Source organism: Trachurus japonicus, chromosome 3 (assembly GCF_045865225.1).
Source record: "Trachurus japonicus isolate A0001 chromosome 3, Traja_1.0".
Classification (NCBI taxonomy): domain Eukaryota; kingdom Metazoa; phylum Chordata; class Actinopteri; order Carangiformes; family Carangidae; genus Trachurus; species Trachurus japonicus.
This window is the reverse complement of record NC_140909.1, coordinates 17,360,352-17,378,380: the sequence shown is the minus strand read 5'-3', so window position 1 is coordinate 17,378,380 and position 18,029 is coordinate 17,360,352. Positions and strand designations below refer to the sequence as shown.

Genomic DNA, 18,029 nt, shown 5'->3' with positions numbered 1-18,029 from the left:
CCACACAGATAAAGCACCGTGATCCCACTTTGAAACACCCTGTGATGAAATAAACTATTGTGTGTGTCCTCACCCCAATATGCTAATCCAGGATTAATTATGGGCCAACCCTAATGAGAATCTCTCTCGCCACCCTTAGATATGTAAATGTACCAGCAGTGGACAGTGTTGAGAGCCTTTTGTTAACTCTGTGCTCTACAAAACAGGCAGGACAGGATGGGAAGAGACGATGAGGAGGATGGTTTGGGGACCACAGATCTTTTTCAAAGTGTATGGAATAAACACGACACAGTCTTTATCTGTGGGTTTTAGCAAGTAAATAAAACAGAGATGTCATAAAGATATTAAAATATAGGAGCTACTTAAAATGAACACATTCGCCCCAAGGCAGCGGATGGTGAAACTTGATCAACAAATGTATTTAGATGCTTAAATAAAAAACATAATAAGGGGTGTGTTCTGCATTTAACCTGCATCATCTGTAGCCTGTTTTAATATACTGTATTTGGTTGAGGTGCAAACAGCAGCCCTCCAAATCGCAAAATAAATCTGAGGTATCATGAGATAAGTCATTGGTTAGAAGGGAAGAAGTACAGTTTTTGTTTAACCTTAAACAGTTATTTAAATGACAACATCCTCTGAAGACTATAAAGGGGCAATGTCCCTGTGGTGCTGTGGTGCATAAAGCAAACACACTCTGATCACCACTAAAGTACAGGATTTATTGCAGGGGTGGAGGTTGCATGTGTGTGAGTGGTGGCATTTGTGTGTGCGTGTGTCTCGTTAGGTAGGTGTGTGTGTGTGTGTGTGTGTGTGTGTGTGTGTGTGTGTGTGTGTGTAGGGGCTACAGGGCCTGAAAAGCCTGATCTGCTTCGGGATTCTGCACATGAATAAGCTGCGTCTGTGTTGCTCCTCGGAGTTTCTGTCCAAGGTGCTGAAATCTGCTGCTCCGGGGACTGATCACGTGACTGCACCCCCCCTCTACCGAGAGAGCAGGACGCTCTATGTGTGTGCGTGTTTGCGCGCGCGCGTGTATAGGCTATGCACGCGGACACTTCAATCCTCATCATGAGCGATTGAGGCTCATGAGGAAGCTCCAGTAAGACGGCGGCGGGGCTGCTGTAGTATCATGCTCGCAGCGTGGATTTGATGCAGTTGATCGCCTATCAGTGACTCTCTTCTTGCATGCTTCTCTTTCCTCTTCTTCTTCTTCTTGCTCTTTTTCTCTTTCTCTCGCCGTTGCAAACATTTAGTGTGGCAACTGTGGATGGGCACACAGGAGTGGGCTGCTGCCCACCAAGTCTGACTGTGTTTCGGAGCCGCTGAGGAGAAGAACATGTAAGAATCCGCAGGCATCCCCGCAGATCATCTCGGATTCACAGCCAACAAAATGCAGAAGGGGATGAGACTCAACGATGGCCACATCACCTATTTGGCTCTTTTGGCGAAGAAGGACGGGACGAGGCGAGGTTGCCTAAGTAAGAAAAGCTCAGACAACACAAAATGGCATTCAAAGTGGTTCGCTTTGTTGCAGAACATGCTGTTTTATTTCGAAAACGACTCCAGCTCACGCCCCTCCGGACTGTACCTGTTGGAGGGATGTGTTTGTGACAGGGCACCGTCACCGAAGCCATCTCAGTCAGCGAAGGAATGCTTAGAGAAGCAGGTAAGATGCTGATCACACACACGCACACACACAAGGCTCCAATAAGTGTGTGTGACTGACTGACACTGTCAAGGTAATCGTCTGTCAGAGCGGACGCCTCTTGTGTTTTTCTTGAAACTTGCTTTTTTCCCTCCCTATTATCAATCTGACTCTGTTAAAGCATCAACAACAACAACATGAACACGCACCTATTGTTCAAATGCTGCAACAAATATACAAACAACACGGCTGCTGTTCAAACCTTCAGCATCTATTTATCACGCAAACAATTTCCCAGAGATGCTTATGGATTATAGTTCACTTGACGCCCGGTGTTACGTAATGTCGTCATCCTAAACGATTGATTGTCTCAGATTCTGCACTAAAATAGCCTCCCAGCCTGCCTCTGAGGTAAAAAAAAAAAAAATCAACCCCCCCTCCCAAAAAGAACACGCGCAGTGGTTTAAAGTTTACGCAACTGATGCGATTCCTTGTGCAAACTTAGCAAAACACGGAGACTTGTGCTTCGCCTTTCTCCAGGTCTCCTCTCGCCATGAACATCACATTTGTTGCATCACATGCACAGCAGCCTACATCAGACGCTGTATTTTTAGACGCTCAGGGATTGCAGCGCATATGACGGGAGTAAACTTCAGCTGCATCCAAACTTTGCAGGTTGCCATCTTGCGGAGGAGAGCTGCCCCTTCCCTGTCGTTTTGACGTATTGATTTAATTCCCTGTCTTGATATTAATAGCATCCTACCTTGGCAACTGCGTCTCCCCGGTTTATAGCGGCTTGGTATATTTGATAGCTCTCTCATTATCACGGGGTTGTTAACGACAGCCATGAATGAAAAACAAAACAAAACAAAACAAAAAAAAACCTAAATGATGTCTCAGGCATGCTTTTGTGTTTCCACTACATTCCCCTCATTCGTTTGAAATCCTCAGGAGTTTAGTGCCATGGATTAACGTGTGAGGAGCTAAACAATCCTCACTGTTCCTCCTTTCTTTTTTTCCCCCAATGCAATTGTGAGAGTCAGAAATAATCTGAGCAGAGGAATGGTTGCCCCTAGTGAAAGCGTTGGAGAGGTTAGGAGGGCTGCCGCTGGGAGGAATAAACCTTGTGGAATAGAGGCATTTAAGAGCCAGAGAAGTGGTCAAGCTGCTGTGAGCTATGACTGCAGCCACCTTCTCAAATCTGCTCTGCCAGCTGCAGTCTCTTCTGCTTTCTCCCCTGCAGCAGGGACGCTCAAGAACTAGAGTCAAAAGTCCAAGCGATGGGTCTTTTTTTTTTTTTTACCTGTTATATTAGGTCTTCCCCCGACTAATGCGGTTAAATATGGAAGTAGCACCGGTGTTTTCATTTCTCACAATCTGTTACCTTTTACAGCGTGTGAAGTTTTTGCTAAAACCTGCTTTGCAGACATGTTGCACTTTAAAAGTCACACATGTTTCATTTGTCAAGGTAGAACGCACCAACTTTGTGTCATGAAGTTGACATATAAGAGAGGTCCCTGACTTTCAGGATTGGGATTTTGATCCCCAAACCACCAGAAAGGGCCTGAAGTTGGGGGGAGTAAGGAAAAACAAAACAAAAACAATGCAAGTGCTGTTTATTCAGGGCTTGGGGGTGTTTTGAGCAGGTTTCTGTCCAAAAAGCTGTCTCCAGGTCAGCTCACAAATAGTAAGGATAATTCCAAATGTGGTTTTGTTTCCCATATGCAAAAGAGGCAGAGAAGATCACAGTCTCCTATACTAATTAATTGTGTACTTTGGCAACAGTTTCTTTCTTACTTTAGGTTGTCTGGTTAGAGGGTAAGAAACATAACTCTGATTTGTAATATTTGTTGTTTGAACTGTCAATTGACACTAAAGGATAGATGCAGTGTGAATGTTCTGCAGTGGCTCCTACAGTTACACCGTGTGCCTGCTCCCATCAGCTGTACCTGGTGCTGCTGTCTGTGGTGCTGAACTCTGCTGTCACGTCACGTTCCTCAAACGCCTGCCCTCTGCTCTCTGTTCGCTGAGCTGTCAGGATTAGTGTCCGTGTCACCAAGAGGGCGCTATACAGACAGCTCAGACAATTCAAAACAAATAAATACATGCATGTAAAATACACACACATTTATTTTAAGTCCCCTTCATTCCAGTTATAAAATGTAGGTTTTGAGGATAAAAATGAACAGTACAGGTTTCTCCTTCAAATGTGTTTCTCTGACAATTGATGAAATGAACTTTAATGTCCACCATGTAGAAAAGGGGGCATTTTCCTTCCTTAACCAAGTTGCCTAACAAACATATCTTAACTGAAGGCAGCTGCTCACATTCATCACATTCTTTTAGAAAGCCCTGACAAGAACCTACTTTGTCATTTATGTATGAGGGGTTGTTGGCCACTTCCACGGTGCACAGCTATTCAACTCTGTCCCCTGCCAAGCTTGTTTTCTTAAAACCATGTCGCACAAGAGGCCAAGAGGCCTGCACTATTCTGGGGATGAAATTTGGACTGAGTTACATCTATGATGACAGATGCTCATGCAGGCTGCTCCTGTGAATTTATTTCAACAGTGAATTAAATGAATTTGAAAGCCTTCAATTAACATTACACAGTCCTCTGTTCAGCATGTGTCCCTTTATATAATATGATCTGTGTCAGGAATAAATTCCCTCAGTTTTCTGTTATTTCTGTGTGGGTGTGTGCTTTTTGCTCAAATACAAGTTCTTCATGTGTGAGAAGTAGTGTGCAGTGCAGTCAATCACGACATGTGCGTGACCGTGTGCCTGTCTGGGTGCGTGCGTCCACATCTGTCTGTGTGCGTCCATATCTGTACATCTTGTGTGCCCGTGTGCATGCGTCTCGAAAGTCTATATTTGCTTCACTGTGTCCTCCTGCATACGCCAGCATTGCTCTATAAGACTGAGCAGCTCCACAGAAAAGGTGAGCTGAGGACAGAAGGAGTAATCAATGCTTCAGGTGTCTGAGGGCATACTGATTTCCTTTTCACTTTCCCCACTCTGGAAAAAACAAAGAATGACACCCTAAGTCGATGAGCAGACTGCAGAGGTCGTATGAGGCGAGGATCCTGTATTTCTGACATTAGAAGTGTTAAATATGCAGATTGCAGCAGATTTCTGATTTCTGTTCTGCGCGTTGTGTGCAATGTGTGTGTGTGTGTGTGTGTGCCTGTACTGTAGGTCTATGTGTGTCAGACCTGTGAGAGGAACGGCCGGGCGAGCACTGGATCTTATCTGTGTGTGACAGGGAGAGGGACAATGCAACAAATAGATGCCAAGCCAACTGCCACCTTGCAGGGTGACAACGCTTTTTATAGCCCTCACTCCTCAAATAGGCAACAGATCTTTCTCCCCCTCTCTCTCTCTCTCTCTCCGTCTGTCTCTCCGTTCTCATTGTATTCTTTAGAGTGTTCTACTTTTTAAATGTTCTTATTCCCCATTTAGAAGGCGAGCTACGTTTAAGCCCCCAGTTACTATGGCAACCCCTATTTGCATCTGAAAAAGTGCATTTGAAGGGGCCAACAAAATGTGTAACAACATGCCGGCATTATGCTTCACTTAGCAAGTACAGCAAATATGGGAATATGAGAAATGTGTGCGGTCTTGGCTCTGGGGGAGGGGGGGGGGGGTCGAAAGCTAAAACAAAATACAGAATGATTATGAGGCTCACACAGAAATAAAAACACAGAATGACATTATACTGATTTTCTTTGGCCAATTAGACCGTCTGAAATACACCATGAGGTCAAAGTTATGAATCTCATCAAATCAGTAAAAACATTAAAGGGATAGTTCAACATTTTGGCAAATTAGCCCATTGCCATAATCCTTATAGTCATAGCAGTAGGTTTGTTACCTTTCTTTGTCAGTGCAAGCTATTTTTTTAGATCGGCGGAGCAGAGCCGCGAGCTGCTCAGAGCTACGCTACGGAGACTAATGGGATTTCTTGGTTTCCCTCATCAAACTCATCAAATACACAATCCAACAACTCCAAAACGCTCTGGTGGACAAGTTGTGACCTGCACATTCACCACACTATGAGATAATAATGTAACGTTACAAGATGAAGTTGTTTTTTTGAGGCAAATGCAGAGACTGCTTGCTGAAAAACTTCCCCTGAAGGCAACGCGCATCAGCGGTTTTGCATGAATTTACCTCTAAAACAACTCAGTCTCGTAACGTTCTGTTATTATCTCATGTCCACAAGAGCGTTTTGGAAACCAAGAAATCCCATTAGCCTCCGTAGCGTAGCTCTGAGCAGCTCACGGCTCAGCTTGGCCGTTCTAAAAATAGCTCGCACCGACAAATAAAGGTAACGAACCTACTGCTACTATAGGGATTATGGCAATGGGCCAATTTGCCAAAATGTTGAACTTTAAGTATGAAGGTGATGACTGTGCAGAAGGTTGTGTGAGTTATTAAAGAGTGCTCAACGCGTCCAGGACATTCAATTCATTCAACATTTTTTGTCCTTTTGAAACTAGCTAAGAAAAAAACTATTCAAAAGTAATAAATAAATAAAAGTCTACCATAAAAAAACAAACAAATCAGTTAGATTTTGGAGATACATTTTCTGTGAAGTTTGGTAATTGTTTGTGAGTCACCTTTTATCAGCCATGGCTGTATAGATTCGTTTAATCTTTTCACTTTTCCTCAGTTCCATCAGTAGTTTTTGATCAGAGGTTTTAAACAAGGATTTACTACAGGCCACATTGTCTCACTTACCAACAGCTAATGTCTCTGGCAAAAAATGTAGTGACGTGGAGCTAAATATAGCTGCCTAAAAGGCTTGACACACCAGCTCACAGGAAGCGCGAGATGAGAGGCACATTATTGACAAAGGCCCGTTCTGCTGCTCATCAGGAAATATGGAACATTACTCCCCTTCACAAATGATTTGCTCTTGGCATTTGGGAGGGATTAAAAAATCCAATATATTGGATTTGTGGGGGTCTATTTACAATGCATCAGTGTTATATAATTTGATGTGTTTCTACCACAAACAACCTGTCTGTTCTATTATTACGATGACCACCACTTTGTTGATTTGAGGATTTGATCTGATAAGCCTATTAGAAAACAATTCCACATGCATTTGTTGTAATTGCCATAACCAAGCCTTTAAAACTGTAGGGTCACTGGAGATAATTGGAGAGTGAGTAAAAAGGGGTGAGGTCCCAGGTGTGGTGGTGTTGCAAAACGCAGTAAAATCACTGGGACAAAGCAAAGCAAAAAAAAGCATGGTGTCAGTCGAGAGGCTTCCACCAGCGTCTGTCAGGTGACAGACAGGAATGCACAGTGCCTTTATAATGAATCTCTCAAGAGTTTTCCATCAGGATCTCTCTATATCATTCATTCACACTCATGGGCACTCGTGTGTGTGTGTGTGTGTGTGTGTACGGATATGACTTGAGTTTTGACAAAATCAAAAGTTTAAGAAGAAACAGACTGTATCAGAATATATTCATTATCCGCTGAAGAAATGTTTGACTGTCTGACTGTTTTGTTGTTTTCCAGTATTATTTTACTGTCACATTCAATCATGACAACCAGAAGGCTTTGGAGCTGCGCACTGAGGATGTCAAGGACTGTGATGAGTGGGTGGCTGCTATCACACAGGCCAGGTACCTCTCACACACGACCTCTGACCTAGATTCAGCTGAGCATGGCTTTGTTGAGAATTGTGTGTGTGTGTGTGTTGTGCAGACTGATATTTTAATAGGAAATACACAGCATAACTTGAATCCTAAGTTAAAACACTAAACCGCTCTGTGTGGCTGTAATTAAGCAACACGGTTCTGTGAGCAAAGTGCTAACAGGCCAACATAGTCACAATGGAAATGTTCATGTGCTGATGTTCAGATAATTTGACTACTCTCTTAGTTGATATAACAATAAACAAACAACCAACACGACAGCTAAAATAACATTAAACAATAAAAATCATAGAGATCTACTCCAGATTGGTCAGACAAGACTCTTCTGCATGCACTGTTTTAACTTGTCTAAAACTAAAACCATTGAATTAAATCTAATATTCCATATTCATGTATTTGATTTTAACCCCCACCCAGAGGATTATTTTATTTACATTAAATTATCTCCTCTTACATGGACTGGTACATTAAAAATTAATACATTACAATACAATACAATAAAACTTTATTGTCCACCATCGTGGAAAATTGCCTTCGGCTCACCGTGAGAGAAATACATATTTCATTAAAAAAACACAGTTAAATACTTAAAAATAAGGAAACAGTTAGAACACAATTAAACATTAAATAAATAAATAGATAGAAAAAAAACTGTCTTATGTTTTTTAAAGGTAGAGTCTGTAGGATTTTCCTTAAAAACAAAATAAGGACTTATACAAAAGAAATCCTGCTTAATCATCACCTATGGGCTTCTACTCATGTGTGGTGGTGACTGTGTCTGCAGAGCCCGCTGTGTGGGCCCGGGTGGCGGCCAGCACCCACTAGCTGGCTCTCTTCACTAGTTTTGATTCAGACATGGACTAAATGAACTTCAACCTTTGTGCTCTACTGTAAAATTATCACTGTTGTGATTTTCCCACCAATACCAGAATCTCACTAGACGCAGGTTGTAAAGATCAAAGAACGACTAGATCCCATGGGAGTCAAACTTGTGTTAGTACTACTAACTCTTATTATTCCCTCCCCTGGATTATTATGTGGATAATTACTGGTCAGAGAACTATAATGTAAATAAATAAAATAAGAAATGCATTATTTTTTAATTTCATACATAGAGCTCAGAGATGTATAATGAACAGAAAACTCCCTTAAGGTCCAGACGCAAGTGTGTCATAAAAAACGAGCAGTACAATCATTCAAAATGTCAGCAGTGTGAATTTGTATGGTGAAAGGTCAATTGATTGGACTCAGTGAAGATTACATTGATTATTTAGTACACAGTCAAGGCAGCAGGACTAAGCTGGCCTGTAAGCATGTGATACACAGCAGGGCAGTGTTTGCTGATCATCATTTTGCTCTTTTTTTGTAGGTTTCTTATTCAAATGTTTTGATTTTTTTTATTATTTTCTTTTTCTATCTCAGCACAATTCTAGCTGTCCAGAAAACTGTAAGGCCTGATTTACGCCAGTTTGAAGAAACTGGCAATGAGGATTTTAAGCCTCACTTAGCATACACATAAAGTGGCTAATGTAGAGAATTATTTCTCATGCAGAAGCAGCCTGTACACATAGTTTTCTAATCTTAAGATTATCCAGAGAACTGATATAATAAGTGTCTGTGCTGTGTGGAAGGTCTGTGGTGCAAACATATGCTGATCAGAGGTCTGCTTTTGCTTTGATAAGTCTATGGAGAGTCCATGAAACGTGCGTTAATGAGGTCCTTGCAATGCCCGTGTGTGCGTCTGTATAGTTACAGGAACCTGGCGACAGAGCATGAGACCCTCATGCAGAAGTATCTCCATCTACTCCAAATTGTGGAGACGGAGAAAACGGTTGCCAAGCAACTTCGACAACAGATTGAGGATGGGGAAATCGAGATAGAGCGACTAAAATCAGAGGTAACTTGCTTTGTAATTTCATGCTAGTAACACCTGTGTGTGTGTGTGTGTGTGTGTGTGTGTGTGTGATATGCAGTGGTGACAGAAAGAGAGATAAAGTGAAAGTAGTCAGGCAATGGGGCTCAACACAGAAGAGGGACACAGGACAATGGTCAGAGCCACAATGCTGTGAGGTCATGGAGCTTGCAGCACCCCTGTGACGTCTTTGATAGAAATGCTGCAATCCTGTTCAGTGCTTTGTATCCTAATTATTCAGTCCAACCTAGATCAAATGCGCCTCTCTTTAATGTGCTAATGGCTGCAATAGCTCCAATTGAAATGAATGTTTTCAATATGCATGAATCAGCTTCCATTGTACCTGATACCATAGTCTGTACCAGAAAATAATAATCTACTGTCTAACCCTCTATGCTAAAACATGGTGTAGAAATGGATTTTGGTTGGTTTTGTTTAATTTCAGTCCTTTATTAAAGCTGCTTTTTTCTTCTTTCACTCACTGCCCACTGTCCAAATACATGTGTCACTCTAATGAAACAGCTTTGAATAAAACAAAAATAGGAAACATTATGATGTTGTTCATTCGTGTAGTTCATTCATGTATAATTTCTTTTACCAGCTAATGGATGGTAACAAAGATGCACAAAAAGTATTTCAAAAATACAGAATAAAACATGGGGTGGCACAGTGATACGGTGGTTAGCATCGTTGCCTCACAGGTCTGGGTTTGATCCTTGAGCCTGAGGCCTTTCTGTGAGGAGTTTGTATATTTTCCCCGTTATAGGTTCTCTGTGGGTGTTGTTTGTTTATGTCAGTGATACACTGGTGACCTGTCCAGGGTGTGCTCCGCCCTAGCCTTATGTCATCTGGGATTGGCTCCAGCCCCACCCGTGACCCTGCACAGAGAAGTGCTACAGCCAATGGATGAATGAATGGACAAATTAAACACTGAAAATAATAACAATAATGATAATAAAACGGCAAAGTGAGGATATAAGACTTGACCATATTCAGGAATAGGATTTATTATAAGGTTCTCGTCATCCACTGAGTGAATGCATCACTGGTTTGTGTTGAATTTCAGATTGCTGCACTGCTCAAGGACAATGAGAAGATCCAGTCAAATCCAGAGGTGCCCCCAAGTGATGATGACACAGAGATCAAGAAGATCAAAAAGGTGACATTTGACTACTTTGGTGCTGTGTTGTTTGAAAAGAGAAACCTAAATGCATTTGACTTTAGAAAGTCAAGTCGAATAGCTTTTTAGAACAGTTTGAAAAGTTTCCAGCACAGGTAGGTATTGTTTCTGAGAGAGGTTTCAAGACCGTTCATCCCTGGGCAATTGATTATATTATGGTTGCTCACATTGTATGCTTGTCTACTAAACCCTTTCAAAACAGGTTCAGAGCTTCTTGCGAGGTTGGATTTGTCGCAGGAAGTGGAAGACTATCATCCAGGATTATATTCGCTCACCGCACGCCGAGAGCATGAGGAAGAGGAACCAGGTGGTGTTCAGCATGCTGGAGGCCGAGGCCGAATACGTCCAGCAGCTCCACATCCTGGTCAACAACTTCCTGCGGCCGCTCCGCATGGCCGCCAGCTCCAAGAAACCACCCATCACCCACGATGACGTCAGCAGCATCTTCCTTAACAGGTGGCTGGTGGTGAGACTGGTTGTGATAGTGGTGTAACAGTCACAGTGGAAGCTGCCCAGAGTGATGAACATTAGCCCCTGACTGCCCTTTCTCTTGTTTTATTAGTGAGACCATCATGTTCCTCCACCAAATCTTCTACCAGGGTCTGAAGGCCAGGATAGCCAGCTGGCCGACGCTGGTTCTGGGTAAGAGACACAGGAATGACCTCTCAGCCACCTATTTATTTCCTTGTTGTGGGAAATTTGAAGTTAAATTTGGCGGTTTTAAGTTGTACATATGAGACATACAGTATGTCAACAATCCTGTACTGTGTATGTTGGCACTCACGACTAGGGATGTCACGATTACAAATTTTCTTGGTACGATTATTGTCAGAGAAATAATCACGGTATTATGATTATCACGATTATTATGCATTAATTAATTTCACAACACTATGACTGTGTAAAATCAAATATAGTCAAAATATAATTACATTACTCATTGTTTACACAAAATATTTCAAGTATCTATTAATATAGGACCAATTATTAATCCCCAGGGGAAATGTTTGAAATATTCAGGTCATAAATTGTCATCTATACCAAATGTTTACGTTTATTTTAATCATTTTTTGTTTTATTTTGTGTTTTTTTTTATACAAATGACACGCTAACATTTAAATTCCTACCGATTCAATGTTAGGTTAGTTAAATGGACCAGTATCTGAGCATTCACCTTTATTTTTGCGCACATCAGCCGATATGGTTCCAACATAATCTTATTTGGGAAGTGACGGTATTTAGGAATCTTTACGATCAATTAATTATGGCGTTTAATACCACGATTAATTGTGAAAACAAAGTAATTGTGACATCCCTACTCACCGCACATAAAATTACATTTGAGAAACAATGTCCTTCTTACTTTCATAATTAATACCTAAAGGACTAATAGCTAAGAACTGTATTCCAGTAATATATAGTCTGTGTCATTGATCAAATTTAATTGGAGCACAGAGCCGTCCTCAATATGAATGTAGTGTTGTCACGATACCAACATTTTGGTACCGGTATCGGTACCAAAATGTTTTTCGATACTTTTCGATACTTTTCGGTACTTTTCCAAATAAAAAGAGAACACAAAAAATGTCATTATTGACTTTATTTTAATAGAAAATCTTAGAACTATAACATATGCATCAGTACTGAACTCTTCCTAAATTAAATCATTAGTGGTCTGTTTAAAAATGATTATCAACTGCGTTATTTGAGGTCTGAAAACACTGCATCTTTTTTTGTTATTTTGACCAGTTGTAATTTTTGGGAGAAATTGTTCTCAGTAGTTTATAGAATGAAACACAAACGTTCATTTTACACAAACACACACCTATTGTTTCCCATATGCAGCGCCACAGAATCAAGACCAAGCCCCCCCCCCCCACCCCCCCATCAACGCAATATCGCTCCGTTAATTCATCTCCGCATAGCGCTGTTCACTCACTCACTCACAGAGAGAGGGAGAGAGAGAGAGACACACACAGAGACAGAGAGCATGCCAGTGGTGATCCGCGGTAAAAACGGACTTATCAACCAGCTGTTTGCATTAATTAACGAGTCTGTGGCGGCCCGTCTCTCTCTCGCGCGGCACGCGCTGCGCGCGCACACACACACACACACACACACACAGTCACACAGTCACACAGGCACATGGACAGGTGGCGCTGTAACGGTAATAAAAAAAAAGCACCTTTCTTCGTTTGTGACTCGCTCACTCGCTCGCCTCGGCTCAAATTACAATGCGGCGACTTCACGCGGCGACGTCACCGCTGCCGGCGGCGCAAAATGAAAGTACCGGTCCCATCTAAGCGCAGTATGGTACCGTTTTAAATGCGTCAGTACCCCGGTACCACTCTAGTACCGGTATACCGAACAACCCTATATGAATGTTTGAAGAGAGTTTTACAAATGTAGAACAACTGACTGTTTCATTGAGAAGAATGGAAAAAATAGGAACAATGTTTGTTTTTATTTTTTTCAATTAGCTGTACTTTATTTGTTTAGATGCACACAAAATATACTGTATGTATGAATTAAAGAAAACAAAATGTATATATTCTGCTTCATTTTACAGCTGACTTGTTCGACATCCTGCTGCCCATGCTGAACATCTACCAGGAGTTTGTGAGGAACCACCAATACAGCCTGCAGATCCTGGCCCACTGCAAGCAGAACCGAGACTTCGACAAGCTGCTGAAACAGTACGAGGCCAAGCCCGACTGTGAGGAGAGGACGCTGGAGACCTTCCTAACTTACCCCATGTTTCAAGTAAGATTCCAGGGAGACAGTGTTGAGTATTACAGTAACTTTGAATACTGCCAGTAACATTTATGTCAGTATCATAAAGCAATCCAGAGGCCTTTTTCAAATCTGATGCTACAGTGGTGGCGGGTTAAAGTTCAAAATGTCTGAATTTTACAGACATAAACAAATAAGACACAAACAAATAAGTCTAATATTTTTAAACACTACTCAGTCCAAAATGCAGCTGGTTTGACCCAAACTGGACCTAAAATGGAAATATAAAATGTGGAGTCTAGTCATGGCTCAGGGAACCAGATGTGAAATTTAAACACCAAAGAGCATCTATTCAACAAATTTACAACTTCCAACTTCTCACAGCTATCGTCCTGATATATTGTGACCCTTCTTTATGTCTATGAAGAAGTAATCAGTATATTTGTATAATGAATGAGTGAGGAAAAGGAAAAATCAGTCTATTGTAAAATGTGTGAAATGAATGTCACTACAAGAGATTACCTGTCAGAATGAACAACTTCTCTACAGCACAAGCTTTAAGAACAAAGTGTAAAGACAGACATAGTAAATAGATGCATATTTTGATGGAAATATTAAGTTTTATGTCTTTTTTTATTGAAAATATTTTATAGTTTTAAATGGAAATGACTTATTATCTTTCTGTTAAAAGACATGGTTGACATCCTTAAACCGTACACATGCCTCATGGTCAACTAATTACCAGCCCAGGGCCATTACAGTCAAATCCTCAACAGAAGTCTCTAAGGAAGGCTTTAAATTTTCAGAGTTTGCAGTGTCTATGTTTTATAACACAAAAACTGATCCAGACCTCTCTCTCACTCTCTCTCTCTTTCAGATCCCACGTTACATCCTGACGTTGCATGAGTTGCTGGCTCACACACCCCATGAGCATGTGGAGAGAAACAGTTTGGACTACGCCAAGTCAAAACTGGAGGAACTTTCCAGGTAGCTCTTTTGTCAGTTGGTCAAGCAAATGAAAATGTACTGTACACAACTTACATTGTACACTTACATTAACTTTGCATTGTTTTTCATCATATCACTGTGTCCGTCTGAAGAGAAGAGAACTGACACCAAACATGTAGTTTGTTTCTGGTTTACAAACTGATCCACGCTAACAGGATCATCATTATCATCTGCATTTAAAAACATAATAAATCTGGTACATGTCACAGGTTTTATCAGCTTTATCAAGGTTATAAATCAAATCTCGCCATCAGTCCTCTCAGATCAGGTAAAGTGATCATGGACAAAAGTCCGGGACAGCTGATGATAACCTGTTAACAAGTGAACAAAGACAAAGGCTCACGCACATCCAGAGTGTAGCCAGGTGCTGAGTCCAGGTAGGTAAACGGCAAAAAGAAGAAGGGGACTCGCCACACTGTATGCTCCCAAAGTATACAAAAATGTATTAGAGGACTACATAAAAACGAGACAATGACAAAGTTTCGAGCGTTAAGCTATTCGTCAGGTCAGTTAGGGCAGTTGCTTTCAGGTGTTCTTTAAGTAGATTCACAGGAGGATATGTAAGCACCACCGGCGGGTGACAATTAGTGACGACAAGGTCTTGAGAAATCCACAATAAAAACAAGATCTATAAATATCAATTGGCATGGCAAATATCAACGACACAGGTCAACCATTTTAGACCTATTAACAAGACAACAGATTTAATTGTAAAATACTTCACTCATTTTCTCTTTTTTTTGTCCTTTCAGAATCATGCATGATGAGGTTAGCGAGACAGAGAACATCAGGAAGAACCTGGCTATTGAGCGAATGATTGTTGAGGGTTGTGAAGTGTTGCTGGACACTAGCCAGACATTCGTTAGACAAGGTAAGTTTGTTTCATGCAAACACTGATGGAAATGAATGAGAGAAAATTGTCTGAAGCACAAAACGTAATGTATTGACAGCTGAATTGTTTAAGGATTCACCATCTGAACACACAAAGCCCTAAAGAAAGGTCCTGTAACCCACCTCACAAAAGGCAGAGCTGAGAAAATGCATCAAACATCATTAGTGAATGTATTTTACAAATTAATTAAACACAAATGCACAACTTTATTCTACTTTTATGATCCCACCCAACAGGTTTTAGGGGCTGCTGTCGTACTGACAAAAGACAAATTGCAATGAAATATGAATGCTATGGTCAATCCACAGTCATCCACACACATCTCTCCTGTAGCCTTTCCTGTTGTGATGCATCATATGTATTCTCATACAGATGTTCAACAGCCTCCTGCATCTCTGCAGACACACGAATAACATGAGAGATCGCTGTTATATAATTTACTGTAAATGCAAACTACAAACAACAGAAATATGAATGTTTACACACACAAACTAAAACTTGAAGGAGATTAACGGTGAGCTCAAAGTCAAAGGCAGTTTGAAGAGGTGAGAAGAAATGGCCTGTGTTTTCTCATGTGTGTTTACATGTGCATGACTTCACAGGATCTCTGATCCAGGTGCCGATGAGTGAGAAAGGGAAGATCACGAGAGGTCGACTGGGCTCTCTGTCTCTGAAGAAGGAGGGCGAGAGACAGTGTTTCCTCTTCTCCAAACATCTCATCATCTGTACCCGAGGCTCCGGAGGAAAACTTCACCTCACCAAGGTACAACAGGACTGTAAATTAAAGGGCCTGCGACAAAAAAGAGGCCAAAAAAATTCCATTAAGGCACCAATTAAACAAAAAAAATGAATTAATAATTTAAACTTTAAAGTATAACTATGAAACTATACACACACTTCCACTGTCTATAAGCTGGTAACATGCTGTATGTAACCATGCAATGTTTAACCCCTGTCTCAGAACGGAGTGGTCTCTCTCATCGACTGTACACTGATGGAGGAACCAGAGGGGACGGATGATGAATGTAAGTTACACACTGCAGCACAGTATATTCAAATGTTTTATTATATTTATATTCAATATACTGCAGGTGATATCTGTGCAAGTTTATTTGTGCTGTATGAAGTAGATGAAATATCAAATGATGCAGTTTTTCCATCATCATCTCACATAACAAACACTTGCAATGTTCCTGAGGGGCCGGTTTTAAATGTAACACAATCCTGTTCAATACAGAGAGATGTTAAATACTCTACCTTAGCTACATCGTGATCAGAGATTAATAAATAAATCACAACATTTGAAGTGGTAACAAATGTTTATATAAAGAGTGTGTTTCCCACATCACAACTTTATTTTTGAGACAGGCGATTGTGTCATTTATAAAGAAACTGTAACATGTTACCTCATCCAAACTCCTAGTTGCATCATTTCTATCTTCCCCCTTTCATCCCCACTGTCACTGCTGTTTATGGGGAGACAGAGAGTGAGCAGTTACAAAAGAGCAGTATGTTAAATATTCAGATAAACAATACATTACATTATTTCCTGACTGAGTGTTGTAGTTCCTGTTCGCTTGTTGGATACAAAGCTGACAGTTCTCTACAATAATCCTGCTCACATGAGCTGTGGACTTTGCTTTTGTTCCAATACATTTAACCAACATGTTCACTGTGATAATTATTGACTGGGTGATTGGGGCCAGTTACACATGACTGAGAAAACACATACCTGTTGCTGCCTTTGCACGAATTAAGGTATTTAACCCTCTGAAGCAGAGGGCGTAACAGTATGTTACAGATCCTGGTAAGAATCAGCCATCTTAAGGTCAGCGTGAAAAGCTTTATTGTCATTATTTAATCTTTTATTTTGAAGGATCATGTTGTCTACATTGTTGCTCAGTGCACAGCTCCTTGATGATTTTTCCAGTCTGTACTCCTCATTTTCAGATCTTTCGATTAAATGGTAAATGTATAAATCAATACAAAATATGCCACAAACCACAATTCAAAATTATACCTGGCCGTCAAAGAGCTTTGAATTTCACTTCATTGTGAATAGAAAAAGTAACACTCACTTTGTTGTCTTGTGAATTTGTCTTTTTCTTTTCTTTCCTTCCTTGTATCCTTTCCTGTTTTAATAAATGTGGATGAATTTGTGCTTCGTAGCCAAAGGGGAGCGGAGCGGCCAGGACGCAGAGCACCTGGACTTTAAAGTGATGGTGGAGCCCAAAGACGTCCAGCCTTACACCGTCATCCTGGTGGCTTCATCTCGGCAGGAAAAGTCAGCATGGACAAGTGACATCAGCCAAGTATGTCTCCCTACCTGTGGTCAAATAATTAATACTGAATACAGGATGTTCCAGAAAACACACCAGGAGTGCGATATACTGATCTGACTTCAGTATGTCATGGAGTGAGTGTATGAGGGGGGAGTTTACACATAAAATCAGAGCCAAGACAGCAGAAAGCTGCTTTAAAAATGACAAAACTCTGTATTAATTTACAGATACTGTCAATTACCTCAATTGGTTTCTGTAATTTCATATGTAAGCTGTTGGATTTTGAGAGGTTAGGGTCAGAGCTTAATAATTTAAATGATTAGAACAGGAAATCCCTTTGGTTCGTGGCCTTTATCACACCTGCTTGTTGGGGGTAGAGACTTGAATCATCCACAGGTTTGTGAGCTCACTCGCCCTCCTGTGCTGTTACACTCACACTTTCCCTTTCCCTGTCTGTCTGCTTGTTTTATTCCAGTGCATTGACAACATCCGCTGCAACGGTCTGATGATGAACGCCTTTGAGGAAAACAGTAAAGTCTCCGTGCCACAGATGATAAAGTGAGAGTCGGACTCACAGCACAGCAATACACATGCATTATACGTGCACAAACACAGACTGGCATCAGCATTACACCGATAACACGACAAATGCATGAAAAATGCATAAATATTTGTGCTCAAACTCATATGGATACATCTTCA

The 18,029-nt window shown here is 41.0% G+C and overlaps 1 protein-coding gene across 1 annotated transcript in view; it reads left to right on the top strand.

Annotated features, from left to right (window-relative positions):
- The first annotated feature begins 883 nt into the window (after window positions 1–883).
- The window catches only part of LOC146989845 (ras-specific guanine nucleotide-releasing factor 1-like), a 29,662-nt gene continuing 12,516 nt past the window's right edge, over window positions 884–18,029 (top strand). Inside the window, exons 1-13 of the mRNA XM_085764531.1 lie at window positions 884–1,666; window positions 7,181–7,287; window positions 9,070–9,217; window positions 10,299–10,391; window positions 10,615–10,868; window positions 10,975–11,054; window positions 12,982–13,175; window positions 14,023–14,132; window positions 14,906–15,024; window positions 15,648–15,808; window positions 16,007–16,070; window positions 17,215–17,357; window positions 17,803–17,885. Of these exons, the coding sequence (XP_085620657.1) occupies window positions 1,391–1,666; window positions 7,181–7,287; window positions 9,070–9,217; window positions 10,299–10,391; window positions 10,615–10,868; window positions 10,975–11,054; window positions 12,982–13,175; window positions 14,023–14,132; window positions 14,906–15,024; window positions 15,648–15,808; window positions 16,007–16,070; window positions 17,215–17,357; window positions 17,803–17,885 (1,832 nt within the window). The 5' untranslated portion in view covers window positions 884–1,390. The remainder of the gene's footprint in view (window positions 1,667–7,180; window positions 7,288–9,069; window positions 9,218–10,298; window positions 10,392–10,614; window positions 10,869–10,974; window positions 11,055–12,981; window positions 13,176–14,022; window positions 14,133–14,905; window positions 15,025–15,647; window positions 15,809–16,006; window positions 16,071–17,214; window positions 17,358–17,802; window positions 17,886–18,029) is intronic.